At 54.3% G+C, this 15,789-nt stretch overlaps 4 protein-coding genes across 4 annotated transcripts; 1 reads left to right on the top strand and 3 right to left on the bottom strand.

Moving 5' to 3' along the window:
- Positions 1-537: 537 nt before the first annotated feature.
- GCG54_00000036 (Ras GTPase-activating-like protein rng2) lies at positions 538-5,836 on the bottom strand (the record flags this gene model as incomplete). Its single annotated transcript, XM_045400179.1, has 2 exons — positions 538-922; positions 1,056-5,836. Coding segments are annotated over 2 exons (5,166 nt in total), but the record flags the coding sequence as incomplete, so codon positions are not given.
- Positions 5,837-8,285: 2,449 nt separating this feature from the next.
- GCG54_00000035 (Inosine-5'-monophosphate dehydrogenase) lies at positions 8,286-10,151 on the top strand (the record flags this gene model as incomplete). Its single annotated transcript, XM_045400178.1, has 3 exons — positions 8,286-8,766; positions 8,960-9,905; positions 9,959-10,151. The coding sequence occupies 3 exons, from the start codon at positions 8,286-8,288 to the stop codon at positions 10,149-10,151; spliced, it is 1,620 nt and encodes a 539-aa protein (XP_045266665.1).
- A 508-nt stretch (positions 10,152-10,659) lies between these two features.
- Positions 10,660-12,569, bottom strand: GCG54_00000034 (Cytochrome P450 monooxygenase 1; the record flags this gene model as incomplete). The annotated part of the gene is made up of 5 exons (XM_045400177.1): positions 10,660-10,822; positions 10,924-11,090; positions 11,181-11,495; positions 11,567-12,436; positions 12,519-12,569. 5 exons carry the CDS (start codon positions 12,567-12,569, stop codon positions 10,660-10,662), a joined length of 1,566 nt encoding a protein of 521 aa, XP_045266664.1.
- Positions 12,570-13,702: 1,133 nt separating this feature from the next.
- Positions 13,703-15,355, bottom strand: GCG54_00000033 (uncharacterized protein; the record flags this gene model as incomplete). Its single annotated transcript, XM_045400176.1, has 1 exon — positions 13,703-15,355. The coding sequence occupies one exon, from the start codon at positions 15,353-15,355 to the stop codon at positions 13,703-13,705; it is 1,653 nt and encodes a 550-aa protein (XP_045266663.1).
- Between the last annotated feature and the right edge of the window lie 434 nt (positions 15,356-15,789).

The raw sequence follows: 15,789 nt of genomic DNA, 5'->3' as shown, positions 1-15,789 counted from the left end.
TATGCATCCATCCAACCCCGTCCCATTCCCATTCCCATGTCCATTTCCATGCCGCTCCCAATGTTCCTTGCCTTCCGCTGCCGCCGCCGCCTTCTACCCAGGCCTTTCTTTCTCCCCGCTTCCCCTACTTCGGCAATCCTCCTTCAAGCCACTTTGGGAATGGGAGCAATCCTCTACACCACCCAACGAATCTCTGTGCGTGTGTTGCCGTTGCCGTTGTGTTCGTGTGTGTTCCTCGTACATACTTACTCCTACAAGCAATGTCTCTCCCAGTTGATCGAATTTTTGTTTTCCCCGCAATGCAATCTTGAAAAAGAAAAGGAAAGGGAAAAAAAAGGTAAAGATGACCGAACCCGCCCTCGCCTTGCTGTGTCAAGTCAACCCAATATGCGGCCCAAGTAACATGCTTCGTTTTGATGCATCCCAACGAAGAGGGTAAGAGAAAAAGATCCGCACGCCCGCGACACCGCTCCATGCCCAAGTCATCCCGTCAAGCCATGTCTCATTGCTGTTTGTGTTGCTGCCACGCGCACTTGTTTATTGCGTGCGGTAAAATTTCTTGTACAGAAGGTGCAGCAATAAGTTGACGTTCAGCTTGAGATTGCCCTCGAAGAGATTCATGAACTGGTGGGCCTCGAACTGAGCCTGCAGAAGACCCTCAATCGGTACGGAGGCGCTGGCTCCCGGCATCTGGATGTGGCCACGAGAGCCCTCGAGGTTGAACACGCCAACCTCATCACAAGAAATGGTGAGGTTGACTCTCTCCCAGTCGGTGACGCCACTCCATCCGACGAGCACGCCTTTCTCCGCGAGAGCCCGGGCGCTATATTTGTAACTGCCAAACTTGGGGACCCGCCCGCTGCGTTCCAGCTCGCGCTGATGGTTGTATTGCTTGGTGAATGGAAGCAGGAACCGTTTCTTTCTGTTCATGACGAAATTTAGTCAGCCGATGGCGACACACTTGGACCGTGCTTATAATGTGGGGAGGTGGATGAAGGGGGGAGATCCGACTGGGGTCATCGTGGATTCAGTTGTGACATTAGAAAATGACTTACCCTTTGTTCTTTTGCAGCGTTATCATGGCAGATTCAATGTAGTCGTCGTAGCTCTTGCGTTGCTGCTCGAGGTACTTGGCCTTCTCGTGAAGGTTGGAAAGGGTCAACTTGACGCCCTCGAGCTCACGCTGGCGTTGCACACGTCTTCGGCTCTTGGTCCTGATATCGAGGGCGATGGCGTTGAGAATGTCCTGATAGTAGTTGTGCTTGGAAATTCTACCCATGTGCTCCAGTCTCATGATGTTCTCCAACGCAGTCCGCTTGAGGTCGTAGTAGGACATGCGTGTCACGTCCACCATGTGGGCGTCTGAGTACGCGCCCTTTGTGCTGTCTTCGTTTGCAAAGTCGTCGCGCAGGACTGACAGCCACTTGTGCTCGTCTTCATCCGAGATCGGCTTGACGAGAATCTCCAGGAGGTTGGCGCCCGTCTGTACACGGATAATGTACAAGATGCATCGCTTCGTCTCCATGAAGAGTGCCTTAACCTCTGCATCTGGATCTTCGACGTCGTGCAGCTTCGGTGTCAGGTACATCTGAATATCTGATGATCCCGCCGCAAGCATCTCGTTCTCGTTGTTCTTAGCACTACCGAGATCCTGCAAGATTTCACGAACGATGTCGTCTCTGTTCGGGCATATTGACGGCAGTTCGCTAGCGACAAGGTTGTGGATGGCGAAGATGTCTGGCATCTTGATGTAAAGGGTGGGCTTGTGCTTCGAATACAGGTCGTTGAACTCGTCAATGTCGAAGTTGCGTTCGGCATCGGGAACAGAGATGAGCTCGTGGGTAATCTCCGCCAGACGCTCGCACGACTCCTGAACAAATGCGTTGAGCGGTTGCAGGTAGATGTTCTCGCCGCCAAAAGGTCTGCTAGACGCGATCTGACCGAGGACCTTTGCAACCTCGCCCAGATTGCGCTTCTGGAGGGGGCTTAATTGCTTCTCAATGACACCGACATTCTCTGGTGAGGTAACCGCAGGCTGCAGGTAGAAACGCCAGATCCAGTTGGTGACAACTTGGAGGTGGTGGTGTTGCGGATCTTTCTTGAATTGCTGGCAAAGATTCTCGTACATCTGTCGGCAAAGGAAACGAAGACCGTATGGCATCTTGGGCAGAAGGTCCTCCAAAGCCAACAGGTATTGATCGCAAATCTCCCGAAGGTCGCGCAGATGGTCGATGAAGAGGTCTCTGGTCTCAGGGTCTTTGATAGCAACCTCACGCGGAACGTCCAGCGGACGCCGGCTTGGACGGCCGGTCCGCAGCTCCTCATTGTTGATGGCAGCTCTGTAAATCTGCAGGGGGTCGCTTTCAAGGTCCAGGGCGGGGTCCTCAACAATGTTATCGCGGACAATAGGGCCGAGAAGTTCACGCAAGAACTTGCGATCGCGAGGAGATCGGGTGTAGTTGCCAAGAACCTTGGTCCAGAAGTAGCTGCCGCGAAGGTAGTCCTGCAACGTTCTGCTGCTCTCCACCTCCTCTCTCATGGCTCTGGCGAGAAGCTTGAGGAGATAGTACTCCTCGCGCCGCTTCTGGGCATAACCAAAGAGACCCATGATAAGATGCTCGATTCTCTTGCATTCCTTCTCGGGTGTTCCTTGCTCACGGATGCGCTTGAACAGTCGCGCAAGATATTGCGGCTGAGTCTGGAGGTTGAAGAAGAGCTGCTGGTAGGATTCCAGCTTCTTGCGGGAGCTCTTGTTGAGGGCCTTCAAGTCGAAGTGGTTGGTGGAAGACATGGAAGCATTGGCCAAGAGGCCGATTGAGCTGCCGCCGTAGTTGCTCTGGTGTCTCACAACTTCGTCCAGGGTGATCTTGTTCTTCACGAGCAGTGCGATCTTGATGTCGAGCTGATCGATGTACTGCTCGAGCATCTCGTTCTGACGGACTTGCTGAACCACGGTCTTGCGCATCCTCTCAAACTCGATTTCCTCGTTGAAATCAAAGTCACTGTCGTTGAGCAGGTGCACGAAATTCTTGACAGCGTTGACTGGTGGGTCCTTGCCATGGGTAAGACTCTTGTACGCATCACCTTGAATCTTGGCTCTGACAAGACTTTGGATCTTGACGACCTTTTCCATGTTCTCCTTAAAGAAGCGCTTCTTCTCCTGGAACTTGGCGCGAACGGTGAAAGCCTTGGCGGCGGCCTGGATCTCGGTGATGGCTGCATCCTCGGCCTCGATGTTAGAGATGAGGTCGAAGACGTTGCTTCGTACCATCATGGCGCGGGCCAGGCCCTGCAGCTTCTCAACTTCGGCGGTGTGGGACTGAAGTTCCTCCAGGAGTGCATGGTGCTGCTGGCGGTGCAGTTGACCTCTGATACGAGCCTGTAACTTGGTAATCTTGGGCTCGACACGAATGAGGGCGTCCTGGTCAGCGGCAATACGGCGTCGCTCAAGCGTGCCGCGGGAGATGGATTGCAGATCGATGATAGCAGGTTCGTGGCTGCTGAGCTCCTCGAGCAGTTGCGCAACATCACGCCGTACGGCCCCGGCACGGATGTGAGCTTGAAGGTTCTCGATCTCCGAGGCGTGTTGGCCCAGTTCAGCCTTGGTGGCTGCGACGTCTGAGCGAACCGACTTGCCCCTGAACGCGGCTTGGAGCGCAGCCCACTGTGGTGCAAAGGCTTGGAGATGCTCTTGCTCCAGCGATATTTGGCTTCTAGTCAGTAAAGCCCGAGCAGCAGCCTGCAGGCTAGTAATGCTGTCGACTTGTCTGTCCAGGAGGTGGAGATCATCAGAAACGCGTCCTCTCAACAGCATTCCGCGAACTGCCGCCTGGAGGTCTCGAACCTCTCCAGAAGTCTGGACAGTCTCTTGCTGCTGAGTAACGAGCTCCTTGCGGACCAAGAAGCCCCTAAACGCTGCTTGGATTTCTCGAACGGGGCCGGCATGCTGAACCAACTGAGATCTCTGGTCTCGTACCTCGTCGCGGACCTTCTTGGCTCGAATAAGACTTTGAAGCTCCAGGATGTCGGGCTCCAGACCTTTCCAGAAACGTTCTTTGTTGGCCATTCGGTTTCGAACAAGGAATCCGCGGGCAGTGCTTTGGAGATCGACGGCAAAACGTCTCATCTGAAGCCGGTAGCCGACGATTTGACGTGACCAATCAGCTCTGATACGAGACTGAAGATCGATGAGCATGTGTTCGGCGTCCCAAAGCTGCTGCATAGTGTCTCCCAGGCGCATCCTCACAACGGCGCCGCGAACTTGAGCTTGGAGCTCCACAATGGACTCCTCGTTCTCTGCCAACTCGCGGTCGATCCTTTCGTCTTCAGTCTCCTCTGGCTCCGGGGTCGCAGGCTCGACACCAAAATCAGCTCCCATATTACCGAAAGTGGGCATATTAACCCCGAGTTTATCGAGGCCTTTCTGCATGGCCTCAAGCTCGTGGTGCTCAAACTCGAGCTGACCAACGAGGTTACCGATGCGGAAGTCGACGATTCCTTTTCTGAACAAGAGCCAACTCAGAGCGTGGATACAGTAGATGACTTTAGGGATGTTTTTCTTCTCGTACAAGTCGATCAACTCGAATCTGAAGAGGTCAGGGAGCTCGACTTCATCGAGGTATCGAAAGAAAATGGCAATATTGTCGGAGTGTCGGAATTGTAGCTTTTGGTGCCTAAAGATACGGAACCGACGTTCAGGGTTGAGAGCTTCGACAACCTCTGCGAGTGTGACGCCATCTCGAAGAGCTTCTTCAAGCTCGACAATAGGAGGAATTGCCCTGTGAATAACATCTTCAATCCACTCCTTTGCTTCACCAATATGGCAGAGATACTCGTACGCCTGGAGGAACTGGCGTTGTTTGTCCATCCAATTTCTGCCTTCCCAGCCATAGCCACCGGCTCGTTGGCGATTGTTATTCGGCTGTTCGGCTCTCTGTAGTCTGCGGCGGCCCCTAAGTCCCACCACCTCTTGTGCTGGAGAGGTGATGGTGAAGTCCTCGGCGGATTCGGACTGAGCGAGCTTCGACAGGGTGCGGAGCTGGCTTGTTGATGACCGGCCAAGCTTTTCGAGATCCGGTCTGGCTAGTGCTGCCGAGTGGACGGGTGCCGGGGGTTCATGGGCGTGAGGAAGAGCGGCACTTCCTGCTCGAATGGTATCGGAACGGCTGAGTAACATCGAGTTTGGCCGAATCGTGAGCGTTCGGGACAGCGGTGTGGGAGATGTGCTACCGTCATATTGGGCATGTGATAGCTTGCCAATGTCGACGGTTTGTGTGCGCTCGTGGCGAGGTTTGTGACGAGGAGGAGACGGTGTTGAGGGTGTCGGGGACGAAGGTGTGGATGATGTGGGGGCGGGAGCTTGAGCAAGCGGGCGAAGTGATTGTCGGGCCATAGAATAGAGGTTCTCGTCCTTCTTGTGGTCAAGATTCTCTCCTCCGAATGAGACGTGATGAAGACGGGAACCATCACTCTTGCCTCTCTTATGAGTGTATCCGCTGGAAACCGACGAAATCTGGGTGCTCGCTCGGCTGTTATCGGAGTATAGAGAGTACCCTGACGAGGCAACGGAGGAGGTTGTGGAAGATTGCCGATTGATGTTGCTGGGGTAGTCCAGAGTATGTGACTGTCTGAGAGGGTGTGGCCGGTACGACATGTTGGGCGACGAGATGATTAGGATACCGGAGGAAGCCTGCGCTGAAGAATCTGTGGGCTCAGGAATTCGGATGACAACATTAGGGCGCCTTTTTCGGACGTCGTATGGTATGCGATGAGTTGAATTATGTTCGACCTTTGGTCTCGGGTCCGGGTCGGGCGGACTATTGGTCTTCTCTCGGTTCTATGGTGCTTCGAAAAGGACCAAACAAGACGAGAGGGCAAAGTTGGAAATTCCGAAGCGACCTGCGGCGACGCTTTGAGCGCGAGGAGGAGGAATGAAGTTCGGACTCGGCGCGCACTGCGCAAACAAAGAGAATAAGTCGACGGTTGATGGCGCTGCAAGGGCAACGTCGACAGCGATGACGGGAAAGAAATATTGGCCTTGTTTGTCAAGGACGATTAATGATGGCAACCCACCAGCCACTACAATTGACAAGCGTGGTCGCAATCTCGTCAACGACCAAGTGTGGGTGGGATGTTGGGTCGTTTGAAGGTCGGGCAATGGTGTATGGAGGGGAGGAGGGGGAGGGAGACGGGACCTGATAAGGCAGTTTGTTTGTTTACTGCTGCAAGAGGTAAGCGGACTGCGGCAACCAGCCCCCTTGCAACCAGGGTGCGTCCAACACTGAGTGCCCAGTCAAAAAACGCCCAGAAATTCTGGTGGCTAGTCACTCGAGTGGCCCCTGCGTCGCACCCGCCCGGCTTTTTAAAGTGGAGACTTGTCGAGCGAATCTTCCGTTGCACGGCCCTCCGCCCCGCCTCCGCCCACTGTCAATTGGCCTGTCGTCTGCTTTCTCTGGGCCTGGACTGGCGCTTCTGCGCAGGGCAGTCGCAAAGATGCCCAACATTGCAAGGACGATGTGGACGACGGGATCTACCAGAACGTGGTTCAGGCACGTCCCCGGGGGATCGTGGATGAGCACGCCTCCACCGATTCGACACATGTCATTGTCTGCCCCATTCTGCTCGGCGACACGTCTGACCAGCCTGGCCTGGGTGCTGTCGTCCAAGAAACCGATATTTAACCTTGGATGGAAATTTGGGAGAGTTCTTCACTACCAGGGCAGAGCCTTGGGGCCAGGATAAGTGCTGGGCAACAAATCATGTGAAGGCCGGCTGTGCTGTGCTTTTGACGCTTTCCTGAAGCCCTTCCCGTATGCAATTGCTCCATTCACGGCAGGTATGAGAAGACAAGTTTGACCGCTCAACACCATGGTTCAATCTATCTGGAAATCCTCTCCAAGGCTATGGAAGCAGACATGGTACGTTTGCAAGATTTTACAACTTAGCAAATGGAATCAGGCGTTTCGAAACAGGGTGTTCTGGCTTTGATAGCCCATTTATAAATCAATGGCTGTTTTCCTGTTTTCTTTTCTTTGTTCCTTTTTTCGGTGTACTTGGTTCGGCCAATCAAAGCTCAGCATGGTTGTTGTGCTCCGTCAGGGAGGGAAAATTGCGGGAGACGGCGCTCGGCGTGCCATCTCTAGCACCCGATTAAATTAACACACAGACGTTGTGGCTCATGACCGTATAACATGAGCCGAGAGGACCGATACCTGTGGCTGCTGCAACCAAAGCCACATCTGTGCCTTTTCCCTCGTGTGCAGCCTACAACTGCACCAATTGCCTCACCAGTTTCAACTAGACTCGGAGGAAAAGCAAAAGTAAAACTGGACGAGCCCTGAGGATCGAAGCTCAATGCTGATGCTCTGGCTTTCCGCCCCTATTCGTGGTGACTGCGACAGCTCTTCAGTTCAAACAGACATGCTTGCTGCCCTTCGTGTCAGGCTCAGCCCAGCAGCTGCATTCAACCCGAGCAAGGGTTGTCCTGCATCTGTTGCTCTGGCCAACCAAAGACTCCAAACTTTGCGGCGCGAGTCCCGAACAACAGAAGTTGTTTTCCCTTGTTGTCGTCCCCGAATTAAGAAGCTTTACTCACGTTGTCATGCTGCGTAGGTAACCCTTCTTGCTTCACAATGGAAAGCCCCGTAGACTTCGTTTTCTTTTCCCAGGGTTGCTCCCAGACTTGCGTCATAGGGTCCAACGATTGCCGAGCTTAGCTAATCCACAGCTTTACTGTGCCTCTCTTAGGAGCACTGCTAAGACTCTTATCGATGCAACCCAAGACGCCAAACTCATCTAGGACGGAACGTACGCGCTGCTCCGCGTATCAACCGCGTTCCAAAGCAGCTGCAATTTTTTACATGCAACTTGCAGGAGGGAAATGCAATGCGTATGCAGCTTCCCTAGCAAACATGCGGCCAGAGTCGGTGAGATGAGGATAACCCCATTCAGGCCTCGGTCAGGCCATTCTTGGCACAGTGAAGCGGCCATTGCATGAGTTGCGCCGCACTGTGGCTCCTCACCGCCTGCCCCTCCTGCCCCTCCATCCGCCGGTCGCGCACTGCGCAGGGTCCCAATCCCATTAAAAAATTTCCTGCGGGGTGTCGTCTCGAAACTTTCTTCTCCTTCTTTCTTACGGGAAGAAGAGACCTATCCAACCTTAGTCTTCGAAATCGAGCTCAACTACTCTGTGTACTCTTTCGAAAGACTAGCAGTTCTTCAACTCCGTACTTTTCTTTTCTCCTCCATTATACCCCTTTGTTTTTCCTTTGGAAGACGCTGAAAAAATGCCTTCCACCAACGGTATCAACGGCGCCAAGGTGCTGGACTCCAAGTCCGCCCTCCAGGTCCTGAAGGAGTACGAGAGCCGTGATGGCCTCGACATCAACGAGCTCATGGACACCAAGAAGCACGGTGGTCTGACCTACAACGACTTCCTGCTCCTTCCCGGCTACATTGGCTTCCCTGCCTCTGCCGTCACTCTGGACTCTCCCGTCACCAAGCGGGTCACCCTCAAGACCCCCTTCGTATCCTCCCCCATGGACACCGTCACTGAGCACGAGATGGCCATTGCCATCGCTCTCCAGGGTGGTCTGGGAATCATCCACCACAACTGCTCCCCCGAGGCCCAGGCCGACATGGTCCGCAAGGTCAAGCGTTACGAGAACGGCTTCATCCTCGACCCCGTCGTCATCAGCCGCGACACCACTGTCGGCGAGGCGAAGGCTCTCAAGGAGAAGTGGGGTTTCGGTGGTTTCCCCGTCACTGGTCAGTATTTCCCTCGCAAAATTCTTCCTACCCCCAGCTCTACATGATTACAAACCTTTTCAATTATAACTTTCGTTCCACCAAAAGACGACCATGTCGTCCTGCGGAGACACTTTACTATGATCCCAGCTCCTTCTACCAGAGAGAATGTGTCCACGTCTGTTGGCGAGCTATGGCTAACCACCGTGAACAGAGAACGGCAAGCTTGGCTCCAAGCTGCTCGGCATCGTCACCAACCGTGACATCCAGTTCGAGGAGGACTCCAACCAGTCCATCGCCAACGTCATGGTCACTGACCTGATCACCGCCCCCTCCGGCATCGACCTTGTCGAGGCCAACAAGATCCTCGCCAAGTCTAAGAAGGGCAAGCTGCCCATCGTCGACAAGGACTTCAACCTCGTCTCCATGATCTCCCGCTCCGACTTGAACAAGAACCAGCACTTCCCCCTGGCCTCCAAGCTGCCCGACAGCAAGCAGCTCCTCTGCGGTGCCGCCATTGGCACTCGTCCCGAGGATAAGGAGCGTCTCCGCCTCCTCGTCGATGCCGGCCTCGACGTCGTCATCCTCGACTCCTCCCAGGGTAACTCCATGTACCAGGTTGATATGATCAAGTGGATCAAGAACGAGTTCCCCGGCGTCGACGTCATTGGCGGAAACGTTGTCACCCGCGAGCAGGCCGCTACCCTTATTGAGGCTGGTGTTGACGGCCTCCGTATCGGTATGGGCTCTGGCTCTGCCTGCATTACCCAGGAGGTCATGGCCGTCGGCCGCCCCCAGGCCGCTGCCGTTCACTCCGTCAGCAGCTTCGCCGCTCGCTTCGGCGTTCCCTGCATCGCCGACGGTGGTGTCCAGAACGTCGGTCACGTCGTCAAGGGTCTCTCCCTTGGTGCCTCCACCGTCATGATGGGCGGTCTCCTGGCCGGTACCACCGAGTCTCCCGGTACCTCCTTCGTCTCCCGCGAGGGTAAGCTCGTCAAGGCCTACCGTGGTATGGGTTCCATCGACGCCATGCAGGACAAGAAGGCCGGCAACGGCGGCAAGGACAGCCAAAAGAGCAACGCTGGCACTGCCCGCTACTTCTCCGAGGGCGACAGCGTCCTTGTTGCTCAGGGTGTCACCGGTTCCGTTGCTCACAGAGGGTGCGTTTCCTCTTCGCTTTGCTGTACTGACAATTATGCTGACCGCGCCGCAGACCTATCTCCAAGTTCATCCCCTACCTGGCTGCCGGTCTCAAGCACTCCATGCAGGACTGCGGTATCCAGTCTCTCAAGGAGCTCCGCGAGTCTGTTGACAACGGCATTCTCCGTTTCGAGCTGCGCACCGCCAGTGCCCAGATGGAGGGTAACGTGAACATGGAGTCTTACGAGAAGAAGCTGTTCGCCTGAGAAATGGCGAGCAACGCTTGAAATGATGATGTGATGGGAACATATATGGAAAATGGTTGATGCAAAAGTTATTGGGTATGGATGGGGAAAAAAGGGATTTACTCAAGAAGAAAATGCGCCTTTTCTCCCTCAAGGGTATATACGCGCTACATAAGGGAAGGAACGGAAGCAGACAGTCTTGCTTAGGGCGGCAGTGCTTAAAAAGTCTTCAGCGGAGTTTTTGGAGTCTTACGGGCAGGCTTGAAGTGCCACAGTAGAGATGAAGCGTATTGAATACCACATCCCCCACACGGGGGCACGAATGAAGAATTTTCAACGATTACGAACAATGGTCATGTCCGATTTTCTGCCTGTGATGCTGTCTGACGAGGGGTGCTCGGCGTGGTGTCTCCATAATCGGGCGGTGGGTCTCCGCACCGAATGGGCACCGGCACGGCGATGCCGAGACGGCCGGGCGCAAGGTTGAGCCCTCCTTTCCCTCTTGTCCGCTGTTCTAACTCTAAAATTCTCAATTTCTCACAACAGGCTTCAAGTACACGTTGAGCGCCCCTTTGGCCCACAAGACATAGATCATCTGCCTCTCCATCCAATCCTGGCTGTCGTTGGCGAGCTCCAAGTCGAAGTTCCAAATCATCCTCGCCAGCATGATTCTCATCTCGACGTAGGCCAAGCTGGTCATGGTTAGCCTCTAGCTAGTCCCTTCACTCCGAAAGATACCATGCAATGCTGAGGACACGTGGAACAGCAGAAAAAAAAGGATAGAGATACTCACTTTCGTCCAAGGCAATTCCGAGGTCCCAGATGGAACGGCTGCAACGCCTCCCTCTTGTCCGTCGCATACTCCGGGTCTCCCAAGAAGCGCTCCGGATGGAACGTGAACGGATTCTTGAAGTTTCTCTCGTCGTGGTACGTGGCCCACTGGTGAATCGCAACCACGGTCTGCATATGCTGGTTAGTAAACATCCAGCACTACACCTCCTTCCATCTCGACCACACTTCTTGATCGCATAGCGGTCTTCAATAACTCACATTCTCGGGGATGTATTGCCCACAAATCGTTGCCCCGCCTTTGGGCACTTCCCTCGGCAGCCCCGTGGGGACCGGCGGATACATACGCAGCGCCTCGTCCAGGCAGGCTAGCATGTACGTCAATCTGTTCACCGACGTGAGGTCAATCTCCTCCTCGGACGCAAACATCTTCCGAACCTCCTCCACCAGCTTCGCCATCTTGTCCGGGTTCTTGAGCAGCAGGTATGTGACCCCGGCCAAGACCGTTGCCGTGGTCTCGGATCCTGCGATGATGAGGATGCTGCTATTCGCCTCGAGCTCGTCCAGCGACATATTCTATACGCTCGTCAGTGACGAAGATCTCGACTTGTTTTCCAGAACTAAGCCGAGAAATCAAGAAACCTTACCCACTCGTCCTTCTTCTTCAACAAACCCTCCACCAAGTCCGCCCTCGGCCCGCTCTTCCCCAGCTCGATCCGCCTCAGCACCTTCTGCATCGTCATCTCCCGCTGCTCCTCCCTCCGCCGGTGCATCGCCTCCGTCGACAGCGCCGCCGTGATAATACGCCGCAGCCACGAGTAGTGGTTCGCCGTCTGGAACGCCACGCCCACCCGTACCATCTGGAACACCGTCCGCACCCACGGGTGGTAGTCCGAATTGTCCAGACACCCAAACGGCTCCCCGAACGCGAGGTCGCCGATAATGTCGAACGTGCAGTAATTATACCACAGCGTCAGGTTCACCGGCTCCTCCTCCTCGCTCTTCCTCACAAAGGGCGCGGCTTCATGTATAGAAGCTGCCGACTGTCTCGCCGCCTGCTCTTTGAGCCGCTGTATAAACAGATCAACATACTTCATAATAACAGGCTGCTGCTCCCTCAGCGCGCGGTCGCTGAACCCATGCGCCATCTGCCGTCGCAACGCAGCGTGCTGCGGGCCCAGCGCCGTGATGATGTCCCGGGGCAAGCCCGGGATCGGTCGGTAGAACGTGTCCGACTTCTCAAACGTGCCGGCGACGCCGCCCGCGTTGGCCCCGACCTTGTGGCCGAAGATCACCTTCCACGCGTCCGCGTCTGAGAAGGCCAGCTCGTCCGGGGCGACGCGCACGACGGGGCCGTAGCGGCGGTGCAGGTCGAGCATGTCGAAGGAGATTGTGCCGCGGACGAGTCTGTAGCAGTACGCGGCGCGGGTTGCGCGCATCAGGAGAGGTCCGGGGAAGTGGCGGAGCGGGTGGAAGAAGATGTTGTAGACGACGTAGGAGACGGTGTAGATGGAGGCCTAGTTTACGTGAGTGTTCGTCACAAAGGTTCCGGTATGTTGCACTGAAGGCATCTCGAACGGTAGCGGCGGGGACACTTACAGCAAGAAGGACGAGGCCGAAGGCCTGGAACATCATAGTGGTCACCGCCATGTCGTGTCAGTTTCGATTGATTCCAACACTATAGAGAGTACTGACACAATACAATTGCAACCTCTCCAAAGTAAACCTCTGGACTCTTCGTGGTATTCATACTTTTTCCCACATCATTAGCTTCAGGGGCAAAGCGGCCCACGCGTCGATGCCCCAGCTCCTCCTTCCTTTGCTCTACGCACCCAGAAACCCTCATTGTCAGTCGTTCCGAACACGACAACCCCAAGCAGCGTTACCCCGTTTCAACGACTCTCACTCCCGCTAATCAGACTGAACATTTTCTCCACAAGACGACTAAACAAGCAATCTAGCCAACGCAAAAAGCCAAGACGGGGAATTTGTAGGCTCTGCTGCCCTCCACAACATCAGACGGTAATCCGTAGCACGAACCTTCCCGCAGTCAAAGTCGTGAGGGGTGCGCCATGGGAAACTATACCCGCAAGCCAGCCCATCCAGCGGTTCTCTGCCTGAACTGCCGCGCGTTTCGTCACAGGGACGGTCGACCACCCTCCCGGGTTCTCGCTGCTATCGGGCCCTGCCACCGGTCCGCGATACGAGGGGCGAATCGCATTCACACCCGAACGAAAACGAGCACGTCGTGTTCCTCATAGTATATAATGTGGTGTATACGAGCCCAGGCTCTCGGTGCCGAGTTGTTCAGTTGCCAATGGTTCTCGGAGGTTGGTGTAGCGCATGCTTTTCTGCCTTTGGATACTGATGTGGATGGGTTTACTTGATTGCGGCATAGTTGAGAAGCTATGTTCGTCTAAACCTATCTTCGCCGATGTCCTGTGTCTTTTATGGAGCTTGCCAAGATTATTGAAACACACATATCCGCAGGCACAAGTAACGGCCCATAGCGTAGCTCGCTTGTGATCACAACGAAACACCATAAGACTTTGAACTCTTGAATGAAGTTCCGACCTCAGCAAGCCATTGTATTAATTATCTATACAAGTCCTAGAGAGTATAACGGCAATCAAGCATTGGACGATGGCTGTGCAAAGAAGTAAAAATCTGTCGTCCGTTCCCAGCGTTGATTATCCCGTACGTACCGACAGCGGCTGTCAGCACGGTCTCGTGACACATAGTAAATCCGCCAGTCTTGATGCGTGAAGTCATGTTTAACTCCTTCAGTAGTCCACAGGCTCTTGCTTGATAAAAGGAACGTGTTCCCTGGCGGGGAGAGTTGGAAGCGGCCGCTGCAACATGGTGCAGTTGGCCCCTGTGGCAAAACTGGGAATACCTCCCGATTCTCTCTTGATCTTGTCCTTGGACTCCTCTTCATATAGTAAGTGTCGGGCGTATTGCTTCTTCTTGCTTTTCTTCAACTGCTTCGATGCGCCTTGTTTCTTTCGTTGCGGCTTCGGCTGCTTCTTGGGCTGAGCATGGTCGTGCTTAGCTGGATACGCTGATTCATTCTTGATCTGTGTTCTTTGCATCTTGTTCTTGATACTGCAGTGGCTTTGCGCAATGTCTAGGCTAGACTGTGACCCAGGCACGAGCTGGCAAGTCAGTCCTTTTTGAAGTACCGTGTCGGGATCTTGAACCAATTTGTCGAATGGGATGCTGATTTGACCGTTGTATTCGTAAGTTCGCCAATCGGGAGCGTTGTACGCTGCGCTCGAAAGATCTTGGCTCAGCTTGAGTGAGAAATGTTTGGTGTGAGGAAGGGGGATAAACGGCATCCCCGCGTGCACCCAGATGGCAATCCAGCAGCTGTGAGATTTGATGGGGGCTTTTTTGGAGCGTAGAAGGACCAAATACTCGAATCGAATCGACTTTCTACTACTCTTGCTGCCGCGGCCAGACGGCACCTTTGGACATTGGTCGAATCCGTGGGCTCGAGTGTTGCATAGGGGGCATGCATCGATAAACCCACGATTATCCACTGGTCCGATGCAATCGCGGACCTCGTGGCCAGGTCTGTCGCAGTTACCACAGATCATCGCTAACGGTACCGTGGCTGGCAGTTGTTTGTCTTCCGACTCTGTAAGAGCGAGATTCTCCGGGTGACTTATCTCCACTTTTGGCAGAGCAAGTTCATGATGGGGACCCAGGCTTTGCTGCTTCCAAGAGGCAAGCTCTTGGCGGGCCTCATCTAGCTCGGAGAGTGCTTTCAGGAGTTGTGCCTCGACGTTCTCCCTCGGACTGGCCTGCAAAGACCCACTGAATGGCCGAGAAGGCATGAATGTATTCTTGTCAGCACCGAGGTCCGTACCCATTACAATTGCTGGTGTGTGTCCAACTCCAGGCTGACTGGGAGCAAACTTCATCGAGGACCAGGTCGAAAGGGCTCTGGCGAGGCTGCCTTCTTCTGCTCTGAGCGACTCCTTGGTGGACTGTCCAGCAACATGAGTGATGGTGAGGTTGGGAGACAGCTCAGGGTCCTTCCAGTCGTTAACTGGATCGATAACGGCGACGAAATCCCCAGCTACAGATCCAATCGAACAGCTGGAGCCAGCCTGGTCAGACACAACGCAGACAATATCATCGTAGACGGTGTCGATAGATCTGTCGCCCAAATGGCACCCCTCGGCTTGGAGACCCAAGCCTTTGATGAGAGTGCCGCCGACCAGGGTGCTGCAATAGCGAGAGAAGAGAGCTGCGTCAATGTGATATACATTTTCCAAGACGAAGCCGACCGAGAGGCTGGATGGCAGCAACGCCGTGCCACCCGGACGCGTGTCGTGGATGATGAACACATTGGCGGCGGCGTTGTCGATCGTCAGCTTCCCACCAAAGGCGAAGATATCGCCGTTGGCAGGTTCGGGAAGTGTCTGCATTTCTGCCATCATCCGTCGATTGTTTGCACATCCAAGTTCAGAAGCGAGGAAGAATTTGTTGTCTATAGCAGGTTGTCAACGTGCAGTTGGTGACTGGCAGAATTTTCGGGGGCAGGGTGGAAGTGCCTCGAAGAAGTTGCTACCTACCTTAAGGTATGTAGGTAGGTAGTGAGCATTCATCTGAGGAAAGACGGAAGTCGCTTCGAAGGGGAAGGTGCGACTACCTTGTCCAGTCTTTGCTAAAGCGGGTTGCGCCTTCCAATATTGGACTCATTCACTTGGAAGGCACCAGAGTCATGTAGAAGCTTTATACCTGATTCACTTACCCTTCTAAATCAAGTAATAGCGGTATTTCGCTTCCTCAAGATGATTCAATCAAGGATTTGATACTTGACTTTTTGGAAAAGTAAGCAACTTGGTTGAATGTCCACGTC

The sequence above is a fragment of the Colletotrichum gloeosporioides genome (assembly GCF_011800055.1).
Source record: "Colletotrichum gloeosporioides strain Lc1 chromosome Unknown consensus_29, whole genome shotgun sequence".
NCBI lineage: Eukaryota > Fungi > Ascomycota > Sordariomycetes > Glomerellales > Glomerellaceae > Colletotrichum > Colletotrichum gloeosporioides.
This window is presented reverse-complemented; position numbering and strand designations above follow the sequence as displayed.